We start from the raw sequence: 25,510 nt of genomic DNA, 5'->3' as shown, positions 1-25,510 counted from the left end.
ATGTCCCAGAGGTGCAAAGAAGAGAGAATTATGGACTAATACAGAAAGGGGATTTTAAAAACCGGCACCAGGATCCAGTAATTGGAACAGCTTGTCAGGTGCTTACGGTGGGGTTACAGGTGGCCTCAGCTGACAGTTCCTCACTTCTAAGGCAGCCCGCTAAAGGCTTGTGATCTGATAAGATGCTGTTAGGATGTAAGTGCACTGATACGCTGTGTCCTCTTTCATTAGCAGGCAAAGCGTGGTGTGCTGGGAACAAAGCTGAAACTTTAATAAAGGCTCTGCTTCTCCCCAGTGAGTGGGACTCAACCACGTGGCTTTAAGGACCAAGTGAGAGAGCAAGTTACAAATCTCCTGGAGGAGAGAGGGCCCTGGAGTAGGACAATACACACAGAACAGACCTGGAATATGTATTCAGCTAAAACATCTCCTTTTGATCAATTGATTTACATAGTTATTAATTGATGTTTACTTGATTTTTTTGTAGGGTCTCACATGTGCTAGGTAAACACTTGACCACTAAGCCACACCCTTAACCCTATTTGTATCTTTTAAGATAGGGTCACACTAAGTTGCCTAGGCTAGTCTTGGCAATCTTCCTGCCTCAGACTCTTAAGTATGTGGGACTATTGGTCTATGCTACTAGGGCCAGCAACGGGCAGATTTGCCAGTAGATGGCCTCCCACCAGCACACCTGCACTGAGAGTGGGACTTTGGCTTAGAACCAATTGCTACTGTTGAACACACACTCACTTTGAGGACCGAATCTTGTGGATAAGTGAATGACGCTTGACTTCAGAAATGCCTGCAGTGAACATGGGGAGGTGGGAGAAGAGAGTGGAGCATGGGCTGAGAGAAGCACTCCACCAGGCAGAATGGAGTTGCCGCTTTCTGAATAGGTTTCTTTGATAGGTTTGGGACGACGGGGGGGGGGGGGGGATGGGGGGGTGAGGTGGGGTGGGGGGCATTCAGTGGCCTTGAGGACTGCTGGCCTGGTGAGCTGAGCTCAGCACAACAGGGTGTTCACAGGATGTTCATGAAAAACGGGCTGGAAGGGTATCATTACAGCATCTTTTCAATCCTGTCCTGTGTTCCCTGGGGTAGGTAGACAAGGATTTAGCACCTCCCAAACTCAATATTCCTTTTTTTACTTCTGGCCAAGGTAAGGGAAGTGGTTGAGTTGCACCCACCTCATTTCCTCGGAGTCCTGTCCCCAGGGCGAACTGCTGACTGCTCTCCAGAAAGCGAATTTTTACATTGTAGACTTTGTTCCCATAAAACACCACCAAGACATAGGGCTCTGCCTTGGATTTTGTGGAACAATCTCGGACCAAGAAGGTACCATCCTGAAGCAAAAAAAAAAAAAAAAAAAAAAGACTTACAGTTATCTTCTCAGGTGCCTAGGGCCCTGGCCTTAAGGTGATGTCAACAATGATGCTTTTGTGAGGTTCGTAACTGGATTTAGTTTGTGGCGACCCAACTGCACTGTTCCATTTAACTCAGTGAGCTTTCCTTGAGTTCCTGTTGGGGTTTGAATACAAAGTGTCCACCAAAAGACTACTGTGTTAACTGGTGGTGTTACAGGGAGACAATTGGTTTATGAAGGTGCTAACATTCTGAGGCTAAGCCATTGGTGAGTTCAAAGGCTATTTGGAGGTAGGGCCTAGTCATAGGAAGTTGGCCATTGGGGGGAGGCATGGAGGGGGGTGTTGCCTCTGAAAGACATATCTTGGCCTCATCTTTGCTTCCTGGCTGCTGTGAGGTGGGCAGCCCTTCATACATAGTACTTCTGCTTTGCCACAGACCTAAAAGCAATGGGGTCAGCCTACTAGGGGTTGAAACCAGGAGCCTCCCCCTTCCTTCTCAAAGTTTCCCAGGTCTTTTGCCACAGAAATAGCTGACATAGTATCTGCATGGATGAGATTTCTTTTACTGCCTCCTGACAGTATACCAGATGCACAGTGATGATTCCTTCTTTAAAATCTTCCTCTACTCTCTGCATAATTCTTACATCCTTAAGGCTTTCATATTAGATTCACCAGCCAGTCCCTTGTTTGATCTTCTGTCCCCAGCTCCTGGCTCCAGTTAGGCTACTGTTTCCCGAATGGACACTTTCTCTGGGTTTCTTATCTGTTGCATACTGCCCTCTTTCTGCACAGGGAGGTCCTCCTTCGTCCCTCTGTGGTGTGTTTCTCTGCACCTGTCACTACTCAACATGTCTCCTGTTCATCTTGGAGGTCAAATCTTATTCTGCAGAGAGGAGGAAACCATCACAGACCATGCAAAGATTTTAGCCCAAGAAATGAGGGAGATTCCAGTGTAGGATCAGGGATCCCAAAAGAGGGATGGGGTTGTGCAGAGACTGTGACGCCAAAGTGAGCAGAGAGAGGAAGCAGGAAATACAGCCTGAAGTGTGGTCAAGGCAAGGGCAGCACCAGGAGGAGGAGATTGGAAAGGTACAAGAAGCTTTAGTGTCTGAAGCCAAGGGGCGGCTAGCAAAGGTAAGCAAAAGATCAACTGGATTGAAAAGACCAAGGGCTGAGAACAGGCCTGGGACAGAAATAGCCAGACACACTGGAGAGAATCACTCAAGGTGAAGGCGTGAGGCTGAAAGGTGGAATCCCCCTGAACACACTGAAGAGCTCGTCTTCAGGGCTATGCTGTGTCATCTACATGCTGGAGGGCACTGAGTGTCCCAACTGTAAATGTGTGGAGAGGATGATAAATGCCATAAAATAGCATAGGTATAGACAGTATGAACGATTTTATATTTCTAATCCTTACATGTCTGTACAGAGTGCATGGAATATTGATAAGTAATCTATAATATAGCATAATCTATAATATGACATCACTATATAAAACACTATGTCATACAATGTTTCTCTAACAAACACTAAATTTAAGGATAGCACTATTATTTTGTGTTTATATTATAATGAGGTGGGCCGTAGAAGTCTACTGAGAGCCGCCCTTAAGGTGAGCAGCATCTTGCATGCATTATTTCACTTGGTCTTTACATACATCTTGAGGAAAGACTTTTATCCCCATTTACAGACACTCGGGTTTGGTTTCTGAGCCTAAGAAAAATCTCCCAGGCTTAGCAGGTGTGTCCAACATTGAGACTGGACATGAGGTTGTCATCTACAAAGTTCATGCTTGAGAAATGAGCAGTCAAAATTTCAAAGGAAAAAAGAAAGGCTGAAAAGATGGCTCAGCCATTAAGAGCCCTTGCTGCTCTGTCATGAGAACCTAGTTCATTTCCCAGCACCCAGATCAGACAGCACACAAAATCATGCCTATCTCTGAGGGATCAGACATGTCCTTCTAGTCTCTGTGAGCACCCCACACATATGTGCATACAAACACACACTTGAATAAGAATAATATAAATAAAGCTTTTTAAAATTTTTTTGGAGACAGGGTTTCTCTGTGTATCTCTGGCTATCCTGGAACCCACTCTGTAGACCATATTGTCCATGAACTCACAGAGATGTGCCAGCCTCTGCCTCCCAGGTATTGGGTTAAAGGTGTATGCTACCACACCTTGAATTCACAGAGATCTGCCTGCCTCTGCCTCCCTGAATGCTGGGATTAAAGGTGTGCACCACCACTGCCCAGCTCAAATAAAGCTTTTTAAAAAGTTACAAAAAAAGTCTCATAATGATTTAGTAAATTAACAATTGTATGTTGGCCTGCATTTATAGTTGTTCTTGGTCACATGTAGACAGTGGTTGGGCAGTTAGCAAATGGTAACCTGAAAGTCAAGCTCGAAGTCTAACAATTTAAGTGTGGTGACTTCTGCTCCACTGAGGGCGATGAGGAACCATCTGTGGCTCTCTCTGCATAAAGCGTTCATTTGGAAGCAGAGGCTTACGGCTCCAGCACAGAACCCTGCCAGAGATCAGGAAGGCGGATGGGGGCCAAGAATTGGGGCCAAACTTGGGTTTGTCTTCTTAAACTCCGCAATGCACTTGTCAAAATAAATCTGGGAGATCTTTCATTTAAATTAAATTATCTCTCACAAGTGGGAAACACTTCCTGACAAGGCTGATGCAAACAGAAAAGGGAAACACAGTCATTTAGTGTAGACAGTGCCATTCTGTGTCTGAGGAGGAGGCGGCATAGGCACACATGGAGGAAGGGAGCATTTGAGGAGCACCAAGCCTGGCCACAGCAATGCCAGATGGCCTGAACGTTGCTCTCCCTGCACAGTTCACATGTGGGCTTTCACATCTGGGTCTTCTAAGGTTGATTTCTGATGAAAGTCCAACTGCGTGTCTGTAGTAGTGCAGTGGGTAATGGAAGGAAGCCTTGCCTGGGGTCTACCATCACCGTGCCCCATCCTATGACAGCAGAGCCCAGCCACATCCGAGGCCATGACAGAGGGAGGGGCTAGAGATCCTAGGACAGGGGACCAGTAAACCTCAAGCTCCATCCCACTGCAGAGAACTGTCATGGTAGCTGGAAGCAGCTGAGACTTGGTGAAATGGGTACTAATCTTTGTTATGACAGAGACCCTGACCTCAGCCTCCCCGCCTATGAAACGGGATAGTTCCACTTATTCCTGATAGGGTTATGAAGGTTTGCAGGCAATCTTCTTTTCCTATAGTGCAAGTGTTAACACATTAACATGAAATTAGTGACTTAAAAGTAAAGCCATATTTTACATAGTTTTGGAGGTTAGAAGTCCAATGTGGGTCTCTGAGCTAGAGCTAGTGTGGGGGTATGGAGACTGTGTCTGTGGCTCTCATTGTCTCTAGAGGTCACCAGAATTCTTTGCTCCTGGTGCCCCCATCAGTCCGACCTCTACTTCCATAATCACATATTTTCTATGACATTCCTGCCTCCCTCTTATTGGGGAACACAAGGGGCCACTCGGCTCAGGATAACCTTCTCATCTTAATCCTCAACTTAATCTTCTAGGTTCCCTTTTCTATATAAAGTGATTCATTCACAGGTTCTAGGATTTAGGACATGGTATGTGGGGTGGGGAATGGCCACAATTTTGTTTATCTTAGCAACTGATGAGTAATTTACTTTTTACATCAATTCTATGTTTTCTTAGATGGGTTGGAGACCCGTGATTTATTCACTAATTAACAGATTCATTCATGTTGTGTTTTCACATTCAGCAGTAAATCTGTTTGAGAATTTGTGTTCTTAAACAACAGAAGCTATCTGTTATTTCTGAGTAACCCAGTGTCCCTCGCATTGAATGGGCAGTCATTCAAATTTTTCTGTTCTTTGGGTTATGTGGTAGGCTGGCACCTCCCTATGAATTTGATGAAGGAAAAGGTAAAGTATATTACTCCTGGGGAGATGTATGGAGAGCCAGGGTGGAAAGGCAGAAGCACACTGTGGACACAGTGCCTCACACAGACCAAATAAATTTATCTGGAATCTGGTGTGCGGTAAAGAAAGAGTATCATGTGGTAAATGACAGAGATCTTGGGGGGGGGGATCTGTTACTGCAGCATGACCTGTCATATCCTGGATCGCAGTTTTCATGACCCCTGCTCCTTTCCTGAAGGAGTGAGATAGAAAGACCCAGCTGTGCCATAGGTGCACATTTAGTGAGGGGATGAAATTTGAGGCGAGCAGGAGGCACTGCCCATTGTGACTCCTGCACCCCAGATGCCATCCGTGGTTTTCCTGTGGCTCCCTCATTACTGATATTTTTACAAACTGATTTTAATTTTATAAATAATCAATAGCTAACCTTGTTTATGAACTTGGGAAGGTCACATCTGATAAGTGACAAAACCAAGTCTTAGGTGTGAGGCCATTTTAAATATCTCTGCATTCTAGGAAAATTAAAGCCACAATTTCGTCTGTATGTTTAGTGTTCTTTCATCAAAGTTTTCCCTGAAGAAACTAGAAATTGTACTCCCTTATCTTTTCTCACCCCCTTCCTCTTCTAGAGAGCCCCCCATCCCAAGCCCTCTTCCTACTTTTGTGTGTGTCTGCATGTAGAAATAAATGCAATGGCCACAGGAACAACGTAGGAGCATTACCTTCTTCTCCTTCATTAGTGCCTCTTCTACTGCCTGGCGACTGTATTCTCCAATGTACCATTCATTCTTCTGGACATCCTATGGTACAAATCCAATGAGGAATATTTTAAGATCAAAGGGAAGCTATTGATTATGGACTAATTAATTCAGATTTTACTTTTGTTCCACCAGTGTCCAATCACAGACAAACTGATGGATATTCAGCATAGAACATTTTGATCTGGAGCCTGGAAATGCCTACTAATGCTGGAAGAAGATGGACACAACAAAAGCAACCATAGCTGGGATGCTGACTGATAGGGGTAAAAAGAGAGTGGTCATTGGGAGTGGCCAGAAATTGTCCATCAGTTAGGATGAGTCAAAATCTGCCACATGGTTGTCAAAATCAGACATGTGACATCAAGTCTTTGGTCTTCCATGAAGTGTCTGGTCTTTCCAGCACCAACATGAGCCATCCAGTGATGGGTACAAGTATATGCCATCTGGCCTGCATGCATTGCTCCTACCTAACTGCAGCTGCATTTCTTTTCATGTCCTCAGATCATGGGCCTGCCAACCATACGTGTCTACCATCCCAATATTACACACACACACACACACACACACGCTACCCTGGGCTTATATATAGTCTCATAGTCCTCCTGTATCTGACATTCAGGCATGCTCCTTCATTAAGAGTACAATACATAATTAGCGGGAAACAGAATACAGTCAACCACAGGAGTGAATCTCAAAAGCATTATGCTCAGGGAAACAAAGCTGGGAACAAAAAAAATGCCACTCTCTTGTTCTGTTTAGACAGTTTTCTAGGAAGGACAGGGCAGTTGGTGCAGGACAATCGAATATATTCTGTCAATTATATTTTAAATAAATGCTGATTGGCCAGTAACCAGGCAGGAAGTGTAGGTAGGACAACTAGGCAGGAAGTAGAGGTGGGTCAAGGAGAACAGGAGAATTCTGGGAAGGAGAAAGCCCATTCCTCCACAGTCCTGTTCAGACACTGAAGAAGCAAGATGTGACCTGCCTTGCGGAAAAAGGTACTGAGTCATGTGGTTAACACAGATAAGAATAATGGGCTAATGTAAGTTATAAGAGTTAATAAGAAGCCTGAGCTAATGGGCCAATCAGTTTATCATTGATATAGACCTCTGTGTGACTTTCTTTTGGGACATAACAACTGCGGGAACTGGGCAGGACAAGAAACCTCAGTCAACAGAATAGTGCCCAACATGTGGATGACTGCATCTACATAAAGCCTGACAGAGCTTGGGAACTAATTCTAAACATAAAATAATAGAATTAAGCATGGCTTATTGATAGCAGCACTCTCTCGGGTTGGCTCTGCTTGCTAAAGGCAAACACTCTCATTTAAGAGAGGCTTCCTGACTCAGCTTTAACTGTAAAACCTTGCAGCTCCTTTAAGAGGTCCTGCCAAGAAACACTTAAATGGTGTTGATAAAAGTTGACCACATGCTTTTTGGTTTTCAATGATAGTAGGAAAAAAGCCACACCATTTTAAAATGCTGGCTTTCTGGGCCATCCTGCCAGTGCAAACTCTGACTCGTTGTGAGGCAGGAGGTCTGGCTACAGAGAGAGCATTTGAGTGTTGTTTGTGAATGCATTGTTGCAGCTTGCTTGCTGGAAAGGACCTTGAAGCCCCATAGAGCTGTGGCAATAAACATGGCTCTGAGCCTGGAATTTCAGAACGTTAAGGAATGGGCTGAATTCAGCTGCCAAAACTATGGCTTTAATCCTCTCCATATTGCTTAGCAAATTAAAAACTCATGTGGTCATAAAAAAGAGATATACAGTAAAGAGAGAGTCAAAGATGAAGAAAATCTCTAAATGGTTTACAGTGTGTTAAAAATATATGCAGGTTAAAGATTAAAGTCCTTAAAATAATAAACAAAGAAAGAGAGTAGTTGGGTATGGTGGTACACACCTTTAATCCCAACATTTGGGAGACAGAGGCAGACAGACCTCTGTGAGTTTAAGGTGTGGTGGCACACACCTTTAATCTCAGTACTTGGGAGGCAGAGGCAGGAAGATATCTGTGAGTTCAAGGACAGCCTGGTCTACAGAGGGAGTTCCAGGACAGCCATAGATATTCAAAGAACCTGTCTCAAAAAGTAAGAGTAAAAATAAAAGAAATAGAGGTTAAAGTAAAGCCACATAAAGATGGAAAATACACAGAGAATCTGGATACTGTATGTTATTATGCTCTCTTTAAATTGTTTGAATGCTGAGGAAGGAGCAACAGCTGCTAAAAGATATTTACTTATAAATGCTGATGAATTAATCCAAGATAGATATTTTGAAAATACCTTGACTTCAAAATTGAAGTCAAAAGGTATGCTACTTTGGAGAAGAGATTTTGATTTTGTTTCCACAAGAAATGAGAGGCTGTGGATTCATTCTGAGTTAAGAAAAATCAGGTTTGACCAAGGAAGACCACCTGAGAAATATCTGGTAGGAACAGATGGCCCAGATGTCTGAGTTCTACATCCAGAACAGATTCAAGACTGCTGCCTGAGATGATCAAGACTCACAGGATACTCCAGTCCAGTCTTGATCATAATTCTAAATTTTCTTTAGGTCCCCATAAGATTACTAGTACCCCAAACCAGCAGAAAGTAGCCTGGAATACTATGCCCACATTCCCATTAAAAAAAAAGGACTATGGGGGGGTGATGCAGGACAATTGTCTATATTCTGTCAATTATATGTTAAATAAATGCTGATTGACCAGTAGTCAGGCAGGAAGTATAGGCAGGACAACCAGACAGGAAGTAGAGGTGGGTCAAGGAGAACAGGAGAATTCTGGGAAGGAGGAAGCCCATTCCTCCGCAATCTTGTCCAGACACCAAAGAAGCGAGATCTGACCTGCCCTGAGGAAAAAGGTACTAAGACATGTGGCTAACACAGATAAGAATAATAGGCTAATGTAAGTTATAGAAGCTAATAAGAAGCCTGAGCTAATGGACCAATCAGTTTATGATTAATGTAGAGTCTCTGTGTGGTTTCTTTGGGACTTACTGGCTGTGGGATCTGGTGGGAGGACAGAAACCAAGCAGGCCCACATTAGAGAGTTGCTGTCTGGAACCTGAGGAAGAGAGGGCTTCATAGGAGCTGGTAGGATATTGGGATATAGTGGAAAAGTATTTCTTGAACCAGGACAGTGGCTAGCCTGGTATTTTCATTTGTCAAAAGTCATGGGTCTGTACATAATACTTTCAATTTCTGATATTTATTGCATATAAGCAATATCTTAAGTAGTTCTTTGGTTTTATAAACACAGATAAAATTGAAACTAACTCTTCTCTTGTTTGAAGACCCTTTTGTAGTAAGCTTTTCTATTTGAGGGATAATCAGTGCTAGGAGGGTCAAGGCGCTGCTCTAGGCAAAGCTCAGGAAGGATCCCAGTAAGTAAGTGTCTGAGACAGCTCCCTGCTAGAGTGTGAGCCTTCCCATCCCTGTGGTCGCCATGGTCACCGTAGTCACTGTGATCCTTGTGGTGGTGGCTCTGGGGCTCCTGGTTGGGCTCAGAGCTTGGGCAGGCTTCGCCATGGTGAATTTCATTTACTCTGATTAGTTCCTTTAAGCTAACAGATGCCTTAGAGCAGTGGTCCTCAGCTTTCCTAATGCTATGACCCTTTAATACAGGTCCTTGGTTGTGGTGACCGCTACAGAAAATTATTTTGTTTCTACTTCATAACTATAATTTTGCTACTGTTATGAATTGTAATGTAAATGTTGATATGCAGGCTATCTGATTCCCCCAAAGAGGCTGTGACCCACAGGTTGAGAACTGTCTTAGACATTGCAGCTTAGGGCAACTTGGGCTATTTCAAGATGTGGTTATGAGGGCCATAGGGTGTAGACTGGTGCTTGTTAAAGCCCTTGGTGGCTTCTGAATGACAGTGAGGACAGGCCAAGCTTATCTTCAGTCCTTTCTTGTCCTCTGAGTGACTGCAGAGTATTATGCTTGGTATTAGAGCAGTCATACCAGTGCTGGCATTTCTAGTCATCCCTCAACAGAAGACATGAGCCCCCTACTCTGGGAACCTTTAGTAGGCTGCCTGTGGGATCCTGCTATACCTTTTTTAAAAGCACAATAAAATATACACAGTGTAAGCAGTCACTATTTTAGCCACTTTGAGTGCTCAACCCATCACATTAAGTGCCTTTATATTGTTTTAAAACCATCACCATTATCCATTTCCAAGAATTTTTCTATCCTCCCAAGCTGAAACTATGTGCCCACTAAACAACAGCTCCCCATTACTGCCTTCTCCTTCCCAGTTCTGGGGAGCCACCTTGCTAATGGATGTCTCTGTGCTCTAGGAACCATGAATAGCAGAAGGGATACGCTTCTCCTTTAGTGTCTTCTTACTTCACCTAGGGTAATGCTTTTGAAGTTTACTCATATATAACATGCCAGACTTTTTTATGCTTGAGACAGTGTGTGTGTGATGTTTCGTTTATCTCTGTCTGTGAATGGACACCTGTCTTCTCTTCCTGCTGTTTGACTATCATAAATAATGTTATAAATGTGAACGCTCAAATCCTGTTGGGCTCTGCTTTCAGTTCTTTTGGAGATGTGCCCTGTAGTAGAATGCAGTAATAGACCTCCATTTTACTTTTTGTCTGTGCTCTGGAATACGGCTTGGAAAACCATTAACATAGCAATGGAAAGTGAAAGCAGCCAATTTGCTGAATATTACACAGATATCTTTATTGAGAGGATTTAGATCTGTCACAAGTCATAAGATTTGTTGAGCTGTTGAAAATAGGAACATCCTGATCTAGTCCAGGCTCCTCTCATGCCCTGGAACTCTGGCTCTGGGAGGAGTTTGGTCTTAATGTAGACTTTGAGTTGCCCTGGAACTCTGGCTCTGGGAGGAGTTTGGTCTTACATAGAAAATGAGTTAGAGCCCAGGAATCCTAAGGCTTACGAGAGTGGCAGAGTGACAAAGACTCAGGTCCATGCGAAGGGAAAATGAGAGAGAATTCCAGAGTCCATAGAGAGATTGGGAAACCACTAGAGAATCAGGTAGGGATTAATTATAAGGCCAAGCAGAGAAACTTGAGATCCTATAGGGCTTACAAGAAATTGATCAGAGATCCCAGATGCTTTGCTTACAAGCCATGAGAAGCTCTGGGGCACCCATGAGTCAGGGCTATTGAATGAGGGCAATGCCATCTTCTTTTGTGCTGTCTGTGGGTAAGTAGTGGCATAGGTGATGGAGGGTAGAGCAGATAGGACACAAAGAGCTTCCCCTCCTTAGAGGGAACCATGAGTGCAAGGTAAACCGAGAAGCGACTGTGTGAACAGAGCTGGTTTTAGGGAGCTGTCATGAAACAGATGAAGACAAATGAAGCCACTTATTAGTCATTTCTAGCTCTCCTCTGTTTCCGGGATCCAGACTCCTCATGCTGACGCACACAATCAGTGCTCAGGAAATGGCTGTCAGGCTCAACTGAAGTTGAAATGTGACCTGTAAATCTTTGGATGGGAAATGATTCTAGTACTCAAATTCCAGTTAATCATCCATGAAACTTAACTAATACAAGTCTAAGTCTCTCTCAGCCCTGCCCTCCCACCCCCTACAATTAAAAAACAGAATGTTCTGAGAATCAGCAAAACATGCACGTTAAAAATCTAGTGAAAGAGTAATGACTTATGAGTCAACGAAACATTTTAGAAACATTAAAACCCACTGATTTGTCATTATATGGGAAATAATTAATGGCAATCACAATGATTTGCTTTGGGCCTTCCCAGCAAGCTGTCACTGGATGCCAAGGACAGTTAGAAAGGCTTGCATAGAAGCTCCCACCTTACCTTTTCATCAGGCTTGGTGGGGACAGGTTTTCCTGTGTTTGTGTTTTCATAGGGCAACACTTGATCATGAGGGCCATGCCTGACTGCAGTTTGGCATCTCTGAGGCAGACAGCGTTGCATGCTGTCTGTTTTGCCTGGGAAGAGATTGCACTTAAATGAAATCACATTGCTGTTGCAGCTTGTCTCCTTCCAACAGGAAGCTGGGCCCACCACTTCTGTCTTTGGCCATCTTTGTGGTCTAGACAAACCCTATCACCATGGACTGCAATGTCTTCTGAATGACTCCCTTGCTTCCACACTCAGCTTGCCCACTCTCTTTATACTGGGAACTGGGAGTAATTTTCCAAAACTGTAACTGTGTGGTTGGGGAGATGACTAGGTGGGTGAGAAGTGTTTGCCTCATAAGTGTGGTGAGCTGAGTTCAGATCCTCAGAACCCATGAAAAGGCCAGATGTTAGTGAGCAGGTGTAATCCCAGCATTCCTACAGGGGAATGGTAGACAGGGACTGGAGAATCTCTAGAAGTTTGCAGGCCAGCTAACCTGGCAAAGTACACTAGAAAAAAAAACCCAACCCTCCAAGACTCTGTCTCAAATAAGGTGGAAGGTGTCCTTTGTCCTCTGTGTGGGCCTACACACACACACACACACACACACACACACACACACACACACACACACACACACACGTGATAGAGAGAGAGTGAGAAAGAGAGGGAGAAATGTAACTGTGATTTAGTTACTCAGCCTGATTAAAAATCCTTCCATGATTACCCACTCCCAAATAAAATAGTCTCTCATCTGTTTTTTTGCTTAAATAATTTATTTATCTGGGTGTAGTGGTGCATGCCTTTGATCCTAGCACTTGGGAGGCAGAGGCAGGCGGATCTCTGTGAGTATGAGGCTAGCCTGGTCCACAGAGTGAATTCCAGGAGACCCAAGGCTACAGAGAAACACTGTCTGGAAAAACACTACCAATAATGATGATGATGATGATGATGATGATGATGACAATAATTTATTTTTACTTTAGGTGAATTGTTTGTGAGGGTGTTAGATTCCCTGGAACTGGAGTTGCAGATAGTTATGAGCTATCATATGGGTGCTGGGAATTGAATCTGGGTCCTCTGGAAGAGCAGCCAGTCCTCTTAACCATTGAGCCACCTCTCCAGTCCTTTCTCTTCTGTTTTAAAGGCTCCAAATTCCTTCTCTCCTTCTTTCTTCATCCTTTCCTCATCCTTCCCACATTACCCACTCCACCCAGGCCGTAATGAACTCCGTTCAGTTCCTTAAGCCTACTATGACCATTCCTAGCTTGGGAAATACCATTAAAAAACTCTAAGTGTAATCTAAGAAAGCTACAATATCTTTTCTTTTAACCTGGAACAGCAGCTGATAGAGAAACTATGGTAATGTAGACTTGGATATTCAGCAGATACTTTATTTAAAATGAATAAAGCAAATTTGTCATTTCATAGAACACAAGGGGATGGTATTGTCGATCATAAATTTAAACCATTAAGCCATATGTTGGAAGCTGGGAAGTTGCATCTAACACAATAGTATCCTGATAGACTTTTCTCATGAGATTGGTGGTACTATTTGCAAATAATATGAGTATATTATGTAATGACACACTGTGTGGTTGAGATAGTAACTGGATCCCCAAAGCATGTGTGTTGAAGGTTTGAGCCACAGTATGGGATACTTTTGAGAGGTGGCAGATAATTTAGGAGATGAACCTTAGCTGGAGGATATTCAATCACTGGCTTGTGCTCTTGAACAGGATATTGGGGTCCTGGACTGGAAATGAGTAGACTTGTTCTATCACACACTCCCTCCCATGATGCTCTGCTGTATCATAGGCCCAAAGCGACAGGGCCAGGCAACCATGGATAGAGACTAAAAACACGAACACAAATGTATTGCCACAATGCGGCACGTCTGACTGACACAAACATGTTATCTATGTCAAGGGTGTGTCTTGTAGGATTGATCCCAAATTGTAGTACTGTCGAGAGGTGATTGGTTCATGAGGCTCTGACCTCTTCATGGGTTAATCTACTGATGAATTCATAGATTGTTATGATGTGGGTCCTACTTGAAGGAACTGGATCACAGGGAGCGTGCCTTTGAAGGGTTTGCCTTATCCCTGGACTCCACTTCTCACTCTGCTTCCTGATACCCATGAGCAGCTTTGCTCCATCACATACTGTGTGATATTTGGCCTCGCCTCAGCCCCGAGAGTGATGGAGTCCAGCAATCATGGACTTGAAGTTTCAAGTCAGAGGAAGTCTTAGCTTTGTAGGTTTTTTGTTTTTTGTTTTTTTTTTTTTAAATCAAGAATTTTCCCAGAGGGAAAAGGGTGGCTCATACACATGTTAACACTGGAAGTCTGGATCATGTCTATGAACCATTATTTCTAACTGACCAATATGTTGATGCTACAATTTGCCATGCTTGGATTAGAAGTGAACTGAAATGTAAATAAACTTGTCCATTTTATAGAATATAGAAAGTTATTGTTTTGCCTGGCATGTCATCATTAAGGAACCACCATTTGTCAAATTCTGATATGGTGTTTTCTCTACATACTTCAACCAAAATGAAACATTTGCACCACATGTTACTCTTGTAAACAGAAACCAAGGCTGGAGTTTTTGACATTTAGGTCAGGAGGTGAGCCAAGCACAGCCAAGACATTTGTGAATATTTTAGAATTTAAGATAGGAATACCTAAAAAAAACCCCATAAAATCATAATAGTATATATAAACACTATGTAAATAAAACACCAGGCAAAAGCAACAAATAAACCAGGTGTGGTGGTGCACACCTTTAATCGCAGCACTGCTGAGTGAGCCCCATTTCTCTTTGAATTTGAGGTCAGCCTGGTCTACGTAAAGAGCTCCAGGCCACCCTGGGCTACATAGTTAGACTCCAGAGAGAGAGAGGGGGGGGGGAGAGAGAGAGAGAGAGAGAGAGAGAGAGAGAGAGAATGAACACTTATAAACTGGAAGTCAGGTCAGCATTATAAGCATATAGCCTGCCTCAGTATCAGACATATGACTAGGTTGTCATCCTGGCAAGCAGCTGAGCAAGAACTTCAGGAGTATGAGCTACTTTTGACCCAAAACTTTGTTTAGATGAAATGACGTTTCGGCAAATATTTACTAAGAACAAAAAATAGTCCTGATATTTTGAAAGTTTTATTTTAATTGTGCCAGTGATGATGGTTTTTATTGAGCCTAAGAATGTGTGTGTGTGTGTGTGTGTGTGTGTGTGTGTGTGTGTGTGTGTATTTTAAATGGGACTTGTACCTAGGGCTTTGTGCATACTAAGCAAATGATTAACCTCTGAAAAATGTCCCTAGAATACTCTAGAACACCCTTTAGTTCTTCTTTTTTTTCTGAAATGGGGCCTTATTAAGTTGCATAGGTTGGCTATGAACTCACTCTGTATTCCACGAAAGCCTTGCATTTGCGGTTCTCCTACTGAGAAGCTGGGACTACCAAGGCCTAAGAAGAAGATTGATCACTTAGAATCTAAATGCATTTATAATACTAAGTTAATTTTACCTACCAATTTATGATCTTAAGAACAATAGCTGGGCAATAATGGTGCATGCCTTTTAATCCCAGCACTCAGAGGCAGAGGCAGGTGGATCTCTGTGAGTTCGAGGCCAACCTGGTCTTCAAGAGCTAGTTCCAGGACAGGCTCCAAAGCTACAGAGAAACCCTGTCTTGAAAAAACAAAACAAAACAAAAAACCAAAAACAACAAGAAAAAGAACAAGAAGAAAGCTAAAGATTTCCCTCCTAAAATTTCAGTTGATAAATAATAAAACTTAACCTTGAAATGGTATAGAATATATACCGCTAAACTATTTTCACTTTTTGGTACTGTTTGGAAAGAGAATGTAACTTTCAGCTATTTTAAACATCTCTTTATTTAAAATGTTGAGTAACCAAGAGTAGAATACTTTTGAAAAATATACCTCCCAGACAATGAGGAAACATGGGAAGTAAAGGCGAGTTGGATCTAGTACATGTAGGAAGAAAACCAAAATGTGAGTGAAAAGTTGAGCAGCCAAGAGTCACAAAATAACCTAAATTTCAACAATCATGGCAAGCATCAAACATGGAAGGAGACAAGCATGGAAACAGATCACTTGAAAGTCAGACCTAAGCTGACTTAAAAACCTAGTGGTGTGCTGATGACATAGCCACAGTCTAAGGGCACTGAGGAATCACATGTAAAAGATGGGGACCACATGCCCTGCAGTCCTCAGAGCAAACCTACAGACCTGTATTTGTGAGAAGGACATTGGCTTAAAAACTTTCTTATAAGTGATCCTAGAGCAGAATGCAGGGGGCATATTATTTAAATGGGAGTGACTATCTTTACTTCGTGGCTTGAAGCAGTAAAAACAAACTTGAGAGGGAAAAATCAGCATTATCAGCATTTCTTATTACTCAGTTTGTGCTTTGTGTCCTATAGAATTCAGAGACTATGAAATTTTTATGATATTATGGCAACTGATTCATTATCGTTCAACCCCGTATGCCTTGCTTAAATATTTAAGAGGTCCTATTTTTACAAAGAGCATTTGGAAATAATTATGCATTTGTAGTCTGTTCACAGATCTAGGGAAATGAAACAGCAAAATTGCCACACTATTTTCTTCCGAATGCCGCTGGCTCGGCTCCGTGTGGGATGATGAATGAATAAATGAGCAGTTCTGAGCATGCTGTCTGTATCCCACCACATCATGGTTTTCCTCCCTCCGAATGAAAGCAGCTAAGCTTCCAGAGCTTCCCACACGAGGCTTCACATTTGAGGCTGATCACTCATATGGAGCCTGAAAGCGGGAAGGTGACAGCAATGAAGGGATTGGCGAAAGGTCAGTAGAAAAGATTTTGGGGTGGGTAGTTGACATCCCAAGAGACAAAACAGCCTGATTAAAAATGGTTTGGGGTAAAGCTGCACTGCGGTGAACACTTTCTAATGTTTTAAAATTCTTATGGAGCTATGTGTGTCGGCCCAAAATCTAACCCTTGCGATCAGCCCAGGGATGCTAACTTATGAGCGTGGTTAGTATTACCAGAGAGACAACCTTACATTCCTCTGTTGCCACTTACAGTACAGCATTTAAAATCAGGCATTATGTCAGTACTTATCAGAAAATTTTAATTTATATTTGTACATAATTAAAAATTAACTTTATAGGGAAAAAACCATATGTATGTTTTCCAAAGGAAAACAGAACAAAACAAGCCTAAATACAAACACACACCCACAAAAAGAAAAATCCACACTTCCAACTCTAAAGAGAAATATTATTACTATTTTGGCATATAAGAAGACATTTCTGAACCCTCTTCTAGTTTATGTGTATAACACACACACACATGATCTGTTTACTGAGATTCTTTATAGTTTATCTTGAATTAATTTATCAATACATTGGGCCCATTGTGTTTATCTGTAAGTGAACCACCCAGAAACAACCTAAACCTATCCGAGATTCTTTTTCCATTTGTTAGGTAACAATAATGACATCAGCATCTTCAGAGATGTGGAGCTCACTATCCTTTATGACTGCCTGCCCTGAAGGCATCTGTATGGATCCCAGTGTGTGGCCGAGCTCCAGTAAACTGTCAATCTATGAGTGTGGATGGCCCATCATCTTCTCACATGACGCATGGCTTCGTCTGATGAATCAGAAGTAAACTTCTATTCAGTAGAACGAGTATTTGCTGAGTAAACTGATGGGGAAGCATTGGTCAGTGGAAGGAGAGGGCTGTCTCTACTCTCTATCTTTAAACATGGCAACATTTCAAGTCCTGACCATGCATTATGATGTGTGCTTGTTGATGGAAGGAGAAAGTAATGGAGGCAAAATATGTATTCTGTCACCTCTAGTGATGTGGGATTCCCCTCTGTATGCTGTGATTACCATTAATGAATAAAGAAACTGCTTTGGACCTATAGCAGGACAGAACTTAGGTAGGTAGGGAAAATTAAATTGAATGCTGGGAGAAAGGAAGCAGAGTCAGAGAGAAGCCATGTAACTCCCATGAGAGACAGATGCCAGAACTTTAGCTAGTAAGCCACAACCACATGGTGATACACAGATTACTATAAATGGGTTAAATTCAGATGTAAGGAGCTAGAGCTATTGGGCCAAGCAGTGATTTAATTGATACAGTATCTGTGTGGTTATTTTGGGGCTAAGCGGCTGGGAACTAACTAGTGGCCTTCTTACTACAAATTAACACCTAATGTCTTGCAGAGGCGGTGAATGGACTTCCACAACACTCTAGGCTTTCTTAAGAAGTCTAGCTTCCTCTATGATGGGTTCAGGACACAAAAGATGGACTGGACTCCTGGTGGTGATGGCTATTCTCTTAACACTTTGGTTCCAGATTGTATTTGCTTTGCTTTGTATCTGCATGTGCTTTTATCTTTAAGAGAGAGACTCGACAGTCTGCCCTGAGTTATGATTCTCTCTAACCTCGAAGCACAATTTCAGAACCCACAAGTCAAGCCTCTTCTGGCCCCGTTCATCCCTGGTACTCTCCAGATGGATACTCCAAGCCATCTTATCTTTACCTACCTAAATCTGACCTTCAGCACTCCTGTGGATAGCATTTGAGTCCTCGAAATGGACGGAGATCATGTGTTAATCACAGCTCTCTTGGACTATGCAAGCCAGCCATGTTGCTTAACTGTACTACCAATATTTGGGAGGTAGAGACAGGAAGATTGGGAGTTCAAGGTCATTTTAGGCTACAGAGTGAATTCAAGACCACCCTGGGCTACCTGCAACCCTGCTTTGAAGAAGGAGGTATGTGTAGGGGAAAATCCCTGTTTGGAGAGAGTCCCATTATCATGGTATGCATTGAAAAAAATAAACTTATCATATGGGCCTTAACTGTTTCACTGTAGGGCAAAAATGAAATGAGGCATGATGGGAATTAGTCAGGTGTCTCTGAGGCTGGCTGATGTCATTTGGGGAAGAGGAAATAGGGGGACAAAGAAAATAATGAAGGATATTAAAACAGGAGAGTATCAAATAGACTGAGTGATGGAGGAGGGTTGTCTATGTGTTACTTTCATTGGTTAATAAAGAAACTGCCTTGGCCCTGATAGGACAGAAAATTAGGTAGGCGGAGTAGACAGAACAGAATGCTGGGAGAAAGAACCCGAGTCAGGCAGTCGCCATGATTCTCCCATCCGACACAGACGCAGGTTAAGAATCTCCCTGGTAAGCAACCAGCTCGTGGTGCAACACAGATTATTAGAAATGGGTTAATCAAGATGTAAGAATTAGCCAATAAGAGGCTAGAACTAATGGGCCAAGCAGTGTTGAAAAGAATACAGTTTCCTTGTAATTATTTCTGGGGCTAAGCTAGCCATATGGGATCCAGGCGGGAACATAGCCCGCCGCTCTCCATACAACAACTGAGTGCGCCTGTGTGAATATTGTACTGATATTCATATATGAGTTTTTATTTACATTCTGTCAGTGGAAGGGTGAAGTTCAAAGGATTTAACTGGATCTAAGTGGCCCTGCTGAAGAGTCAGAGGCAGACCTGGGTCCAAGAGGTGAAGCTCTCATCTCCTCCATTGGTACCCTATAGAGTCTGCTCTTCTCAGCCCCATGGCTCAGCTGAGAGACATGAATGCAGTACTTCCCTGGCACACAGTAATCGTGAGGGAAAATGCACATGGCAGAAGTAGCTGAGACAAGTGGCAATGGGCAATGCTGAGCCCCCTGCAGGCACAGGGCTGTGTTCTTCCGCTGCTTCAGGCAGAGATATGCTAGCTTTCTGAGCTTTATGTCATGATCAGTAAGAGGGGTCATTTAAGTTATTAGTATCATTTTCTTTCATTTTATAGATCTGTAGTTCTTAAGATAATTCTCCATTACACCCAGTGTGTTGGGGGAAATTTGTCTACAACTATTAGAGACGATGGAGATCACAGTGTGCTCATGAACCATTGGTGACTGATGGATGAATCCATCCCCCATCTGGTGAAGACCACTGTAGTGTGCTCTTATCAGTTTAATAGCTAACTGCTATGACTACCTTGCAAAGATACATCTGAGGTAGCTAAAGAGATACACAGTTTGAGAGCCGGATATTTCTCTCCCAGAAAGAGTTGAGCCTATAGCATTTCTGGAACCATGTCAATACCAAGGCTTCCAACAATAATGCTTATAAGAAGATTATTTCATTATGAATTCAAATAAAAACTAGTTATTATATAACTTTAACACAAATGGAACACTAATAATCAGTGAGAACGAGACCATCACAACTGTGCACATCAGCCCAGGGGCTCCAGTTCCCAAACATCGCGTCACCGTGCAGGACTCTCGTAGAGTGCTGGCTTACCTGTTCATATCACAGTTTTACTGACAGTGCCCTTACCTCTGACGTGTACACTGTGCTTTCCCGGCATGTAGGAAGAGCTAAAGAAAATGTCAGAATCGGTGTGTTAGCATTCCTGTGACAGACAAAAATCCCACTTCCGCAAAGTTAATGGCGACATCTCAAGGTGACATTTATAAAGTATGCATATTTTACGGAATCCGCTTAAAGAACTGTCAGTTTTCTAAAACAGCAGGGGTTGACTTTTCCTCTCCTCTCTCGAGTCTGGCAAGTGTTAGACATGGAACTAAGGGACTGGTGGACATACTGTTTTCCTCTGTCATCTCTGTGAGACCATGTCATTACTCTTGGCTTTGTTAAGCTGAGTTCAGCCTTGTCTTGTAGCTACTAACATCCGTGTGTTTGGGGCTCCTATTCTTTCTTTTTTTAAATTTATGTTTTTATTATTATTTTTAATTTATTTTACATCTCGACCACAGTTTCCTGTCCTTCCTTTCCTCCCATTTCCTCATCCCTGCCTCTCCTCTGCCCCCTCCCCATCTACTCCTCTGTTTCTGTTCAGAAAGAGGCAGGCCTCCCATGGGTGTCAACAAAGCATGGCTTATCAAGTTGCTGCAGGACTAAGCTCCTCCCTTTGTGGGGCTCTAATTCTATAGAATGGTCTACCAGTTGAGAGGCAGCTATAGCTAGGAAGAGAAGCATAAAAATTCCCACCTTTTGAAAATGTGAGCTGGATGACAAAAAAAACATGCTGGGGATCCCAAGGAATTCCACACAAAAGGGGATTATGAAAATATAACACAAATCAATCAAAACAGCAATATGCACTTCTAATCACAAACGTGGTGTGGCTAGGACTGCTCTCTCACATCTGCACTTTGCACTCTATTTCACTTTGTGTTCCCGTCAACGTCAACGTAAGCTCCAGGTGCTGATAGAATGCCATCTAATTACAAGAGCCATACTGTATCCCGAGGACTGTGCTATTGGCAGAAGCCTCTAGTGTAATTAAAAGCAACCTGACCTTTTCCTAGCACCAGTGAAATCAACCGAGGGCGTGTCTGCTTTTTGTTACCCCCACAAAAGCCCAAGGACCTTACAGCTGGCTTTATAATTGAAAATGCTTGCAGGTGGTCTGAGAACCAGACAGTGCCCCCATCACTGATTACGCTTCTGACATTCAAGCTCTTGACTGTTAAAACTGGTGTCCCCTCACAAGGAGCCAATGCAACATTTCTGTTAAATGAGGGAAAAAAGAGTCACAGAGCTTCTCTCTGACTTTAAAGAATTTGTGGGGAATGCTAAACAAGATGGGGTGTCCTTCTAGAACCTTTTAAGTACCAAGCACATCGTCTGTAAGGATAGACACAGCATTTTAAAACAACTAAGACCAACAAGTAGGTCGAACACTTTCTAATGAGCATATGTTTGGGGGACTATGAAATAAAGGAGAGACCCGGTTTCTACTTTAGTGGGGAGCACTTATGCAGGGAAGACATGGCTGTGGAGAATCCTAATGGACCCAACAGATGTCCCAGGAAAAGTTTGCAGTGTCAGCTGCTGTGGTGTGAGAGATCACACATGAGGAGTTGCTCAAAGTGTAAAGGATGGGGAAGCATGTTCCAGGGAGGTGGGAAGGCTCAAAGAGGAGAAGTCGTAGGTTATTCTGCAAGAGCCCAGAAGTAATCCCATAGGGATGGGATGGGGTGGGATGGATGCTCTTGGTGTCAATAGAAGGCTGTTGCAGTAGTCCAGGCAAGAGTTGGTGGGGGCTGGTCTATGCATAGAGCTGGGAGGAGAAATGGGTATATTCAAGACATGTTTTGGAGATAGAATTTTGGGTTAGAAAAGGGTTCCCCTCAGCAGGAGTAGGAAAGTTTGGGAGTGGTATTGGAAGTAAGAGCAGATTTCAACACAATTGTTTTTTGGTGTCTGGAACCTCTCTAAGGGAAGGGCCTATTGTACAATTGGATGCCAAGCAGAGGGGCTTGGTCAGGAGAAAGGGACTTGGGAGTCATTGACATGGGGAGGGCACTTGACCCTGAGACGAATGAGATTCATGTCTTCAGTGGCAGGAAGGGGCCAGTGAGATGAACTCAGTTACCACCCTTGTTTAGTACTCTGCTGGGAGATAAGTCCAAGAAGGAGACTTAGGAGAGGTAGCTAATTAAGAGAACAGTTAAAGTTAGACTTTGTGTGTAACAAATCAAACAAACAAATAAGCGGAAACCACATGGAATAGCTCATTTTCTTCTCTCAAGTGTGATTTACCCTCCATTAGAAAATCGGTGTAAGAAAGGCTGTCTGGTCGGATAGGGACTTATGTAGCAAATAGTCTCCTAAGAGCTACAATGCAATGGTCCTAATCTCTGCAGGCCAAAGGATGAGAGCTTACTGAAGGTACAAAACAGGACACATTAAGAAAATGAGGCAGGAGAAGGGAATTGGGGCTTATGATGCTCTGAGGTTCACAGCCTGGCAATCATCCAGAGAAGTCATTTACTAGGTTCTTGCTATGTTCCTGGCTCTGATTTAAGCTTAGACACCAACACTGTCCAAATTCGTTGCTCAGCAGTGAATCTAGTTGCTCCTACTTCACAGCCTTTCTCTTCAATCACTAATGTGGCCATTTTCAGTAAATATTATTCATCAAGGCAGCATCTCAATTATGGGCATGCGCAAGGAGAGCCATGACTATTGGGCAGCATTGTTAGAATCAAGTTTCTATGGCAGCAGGGGCTCAGGCTCTGGAGTTGCCCTTACTTCAGAGGTCAAGGAAGGCTGTCTCCCTGGACTTCATTTTTACCATCCGAGGAATGAATGAAACAATGTCCTGGATTCAGTGTGGTTCTAACCTTGGGTGTAATTGATGGAGGTGTTTTCACATAGGAGAGAAGTAACTGTGGGGAAAGTAGTCGGAAGAATAGACATGCATATGTCCTTCTGAGAGGGATAGTGTGGGGGCTGGAGAGTATCTGCTGAGGATGTAGTGTGTAAGGTCAGGAACTGAGGTCACAGCCATTAGCCAGAGTCTCACAGAGGCAACTCAGAGTCCAAACTTTGCAAAAGTTAGCACTAATTTTGATAAAGCCACTACTAATTTTTATCAAGCGACCTTGGTCAAGGAATCTCTCTTGATTCTTCCACTCCTCAGTGAAGGTGATGATGTCACAATCAATTGATCATGATTACATCATCAGAAGTAACATTCTCAACACCTGCTTACCTACACAGTACTCATCAAATGTGTCTGTGGACTTTGGTGCAGTCATGAACTGACATCAGCTGGAGATGACCCGCTTTTCCTACAACACTGATCAGCATCTACCCATCTAGTTACTATTTGTTTTTAGGCCCCTTAGTTTCCTGTAACACCCAATCATTTATAAATAGCAGGCAGGCATTATTAGATTCTGTGGCAGATGGAGATGTCCCTGTTTTCCTTGAGACCTGTCTGTCACTGGGCTGAAGAGTAGAAGGGCTAACATTTCCTGTTCTTAGAAGTCTTGTGAGTCACTGTGTAAGATCTAAGAGGATGCATATCTGTTGACATGAGAATAACAGGTATTCCTGCCTCCTTACCTGGCGATGGCAGGTGGACTCTTCCCTGTGGTTTGGTTTTGTGATGGATGAGAAGGTCCTGGCTTTTCCTGGTGATAAGATCCTGGAAAGTATGACATATTGGGTCAGACTGCACAGTGAATATAATTGAGGGCTTCCAGGAGAACACTGGGATGGCTATATCTTAAGTCCTCACATTGTCCTTAGGGGCTTTTAGAAACTATAAACTCATATAGTTTACAGTCCCGCTCTCCCCTCCCCCCCCCAGGAGCACTACCTTCTGGAGGCTGTAAAATTGCATGGATTGTTTACAGCCTAGAGCACATATGACTGGATTTTCCAAGTAATACAAACTATTTCATCAGAAGGCATTTTAAGGGGTATTACAGATAAATTAGTTTAAAAAAAACTTTGGCTTTATCATACACCCATACACTCATTCATTTGTTGGTTTATTCACACAGTTCAGTGAGACTGTGTAACATTTATGGAGTAGGTTCTCTGCTAGAAAATGGAGTTACTGTCAGGGAGAGAGATGTAATTTTTAAATTAAAGGAGATGGCAAACAAGTAGAGCAGGAAGAACATTTTGGACAGAGTGATGGACATAAAGAAAATAAAGTATGCTTCAGGATACAGGGTTGACCTTGTATGGCTAATGAGGGGCCTCTGAGAGTTGACTGGTGAATGGCATCCTGATGTGGAGAGCGTTAAGCCGAAGGACTGCTGTGGGGGCAGCGATGTTTAGGGACGCCTACTATCTGCACAAGCCATTGCCTTCTCATTCCCTCTTGTGCTAGAGCAGGTGATCTTCCACGGTTCTGAGGTAGGCCAGCAGCTACCAGCTGGTAACCAACAGGGATCTATTTTCTCCATGCTTCCTCCTTGATCATTGTCTTAGATAAATTTAACAGTCAATTTTACACATCCTTTAGTAACCTGAAGGAAGAACCTCAATCGAGGAATTGCCTAGATCAGATTAAACTATATTCATGTCATTGGGGGATTATCGTGATTATTAATGTAGGTGAGTGCAATCCACGGTGGGCAGTGCCACCACCGGGCAGGTGTCCCTGGGCTGTCTGAAAAAGCTAGCTAAGCATAAGCCTAGGAGGGGGACCATCAAGAAGCATTCTTCCTGGTTCTCGACTCCAGGTTCCTGCCCTGATTTCCCTCAATGAGTGACTGTGCCCTTAAAGTACAAACTAATCCCCCATCCCCACAAGCTGCTTTTGGCAAGAATGTTTGGCAACAGAAATGTCTAGAAAAAAAAAAAACAAGTTCAGTCATGCCTCCTTAGCACCATTACTGTTCCTGTTTTTCATCATGGATGGATTTTTAACCAGCCATTGATACTTATGAGGGACCTTGATTATACTCTGATGTGAGACTCATAAAGCATTGTTCCTGTTATGGTGAGTTATGGTGAGCTATAGAGCTATGGAAGCATGCACACCCTGGCCATCTTGCCTTAATTTGGGTTGTTGCTCTGTGTTCTGCCCAAGCTTGACCACCGACTGGACACTCCTAATTGAATGGACGGTGATTACTTGCAATAACATTTGAGTCAGTGATAGGCCCATTGATCACACATCCATAAAAATCACTAGCCAGTTGGAACATCTGCCCCTCTGGAGCTTAACAAGGCCACATTGTTACATCACTACATCAAAGCCGGTTGCAAGGTTTT

The 25,510-nt window shown here is 43.0% G+C and overlaps 1 protein-coding gene across 1 annotated transcript in view; it reads right to left on the bottom strand.

Annotated features, from left to right (window-relative positions):
• Clnk (cytokine dependent hematopoietic cell linker) overlaps positions 1-25,510 on the bottom strand; it is a 166,085-nt gene that overhangs the window by 4,259 nt on the left and 136,316 nt on the right. The window contains exons 13-17 of the mRNA XM_075943700.1: positions 23,843-23,924; positions 20,300-20,340; positions 11,863-11,996; positions 6,018-6,095; positions 1,191-1,346 (exon numbers count right to left, since the gene is read on the bottom strand). Of these exons, the coding sequence (XP_075799815.1) occupies positions 1,191-1,346; positions 6,018-6,095; positions 11,863-11,996; positions 20,300-20,340; positions 23,843-23,924 (491 nt within the window). The remainder of the gene's footprint in view (positions 1-1,190; positions 1,347-6,017; positions 6,096-11,862; positions 11,997-20,299; positions 20,341-23,842; positions 23,925-25,510) is intronic.

The sequence above is a fragment of the Microtus pennsylvanicus genome, chromosome 12 (assembly GCF_037038515.1).
Source record: "Microtus pennsylvanicus isolate mMicPen1 chromosome 12, mMicPen1.hap1, whole genome shotgun sequence".
NCBI lineage: Eukaryota > Metazoa > Chordata > Mammalia > Rodentia > Cricetidae > Microtus > Microtus pennsylvanicus.
This window is presented reverse-complemented; position numbering and strand designations above follow the sequence as displayed.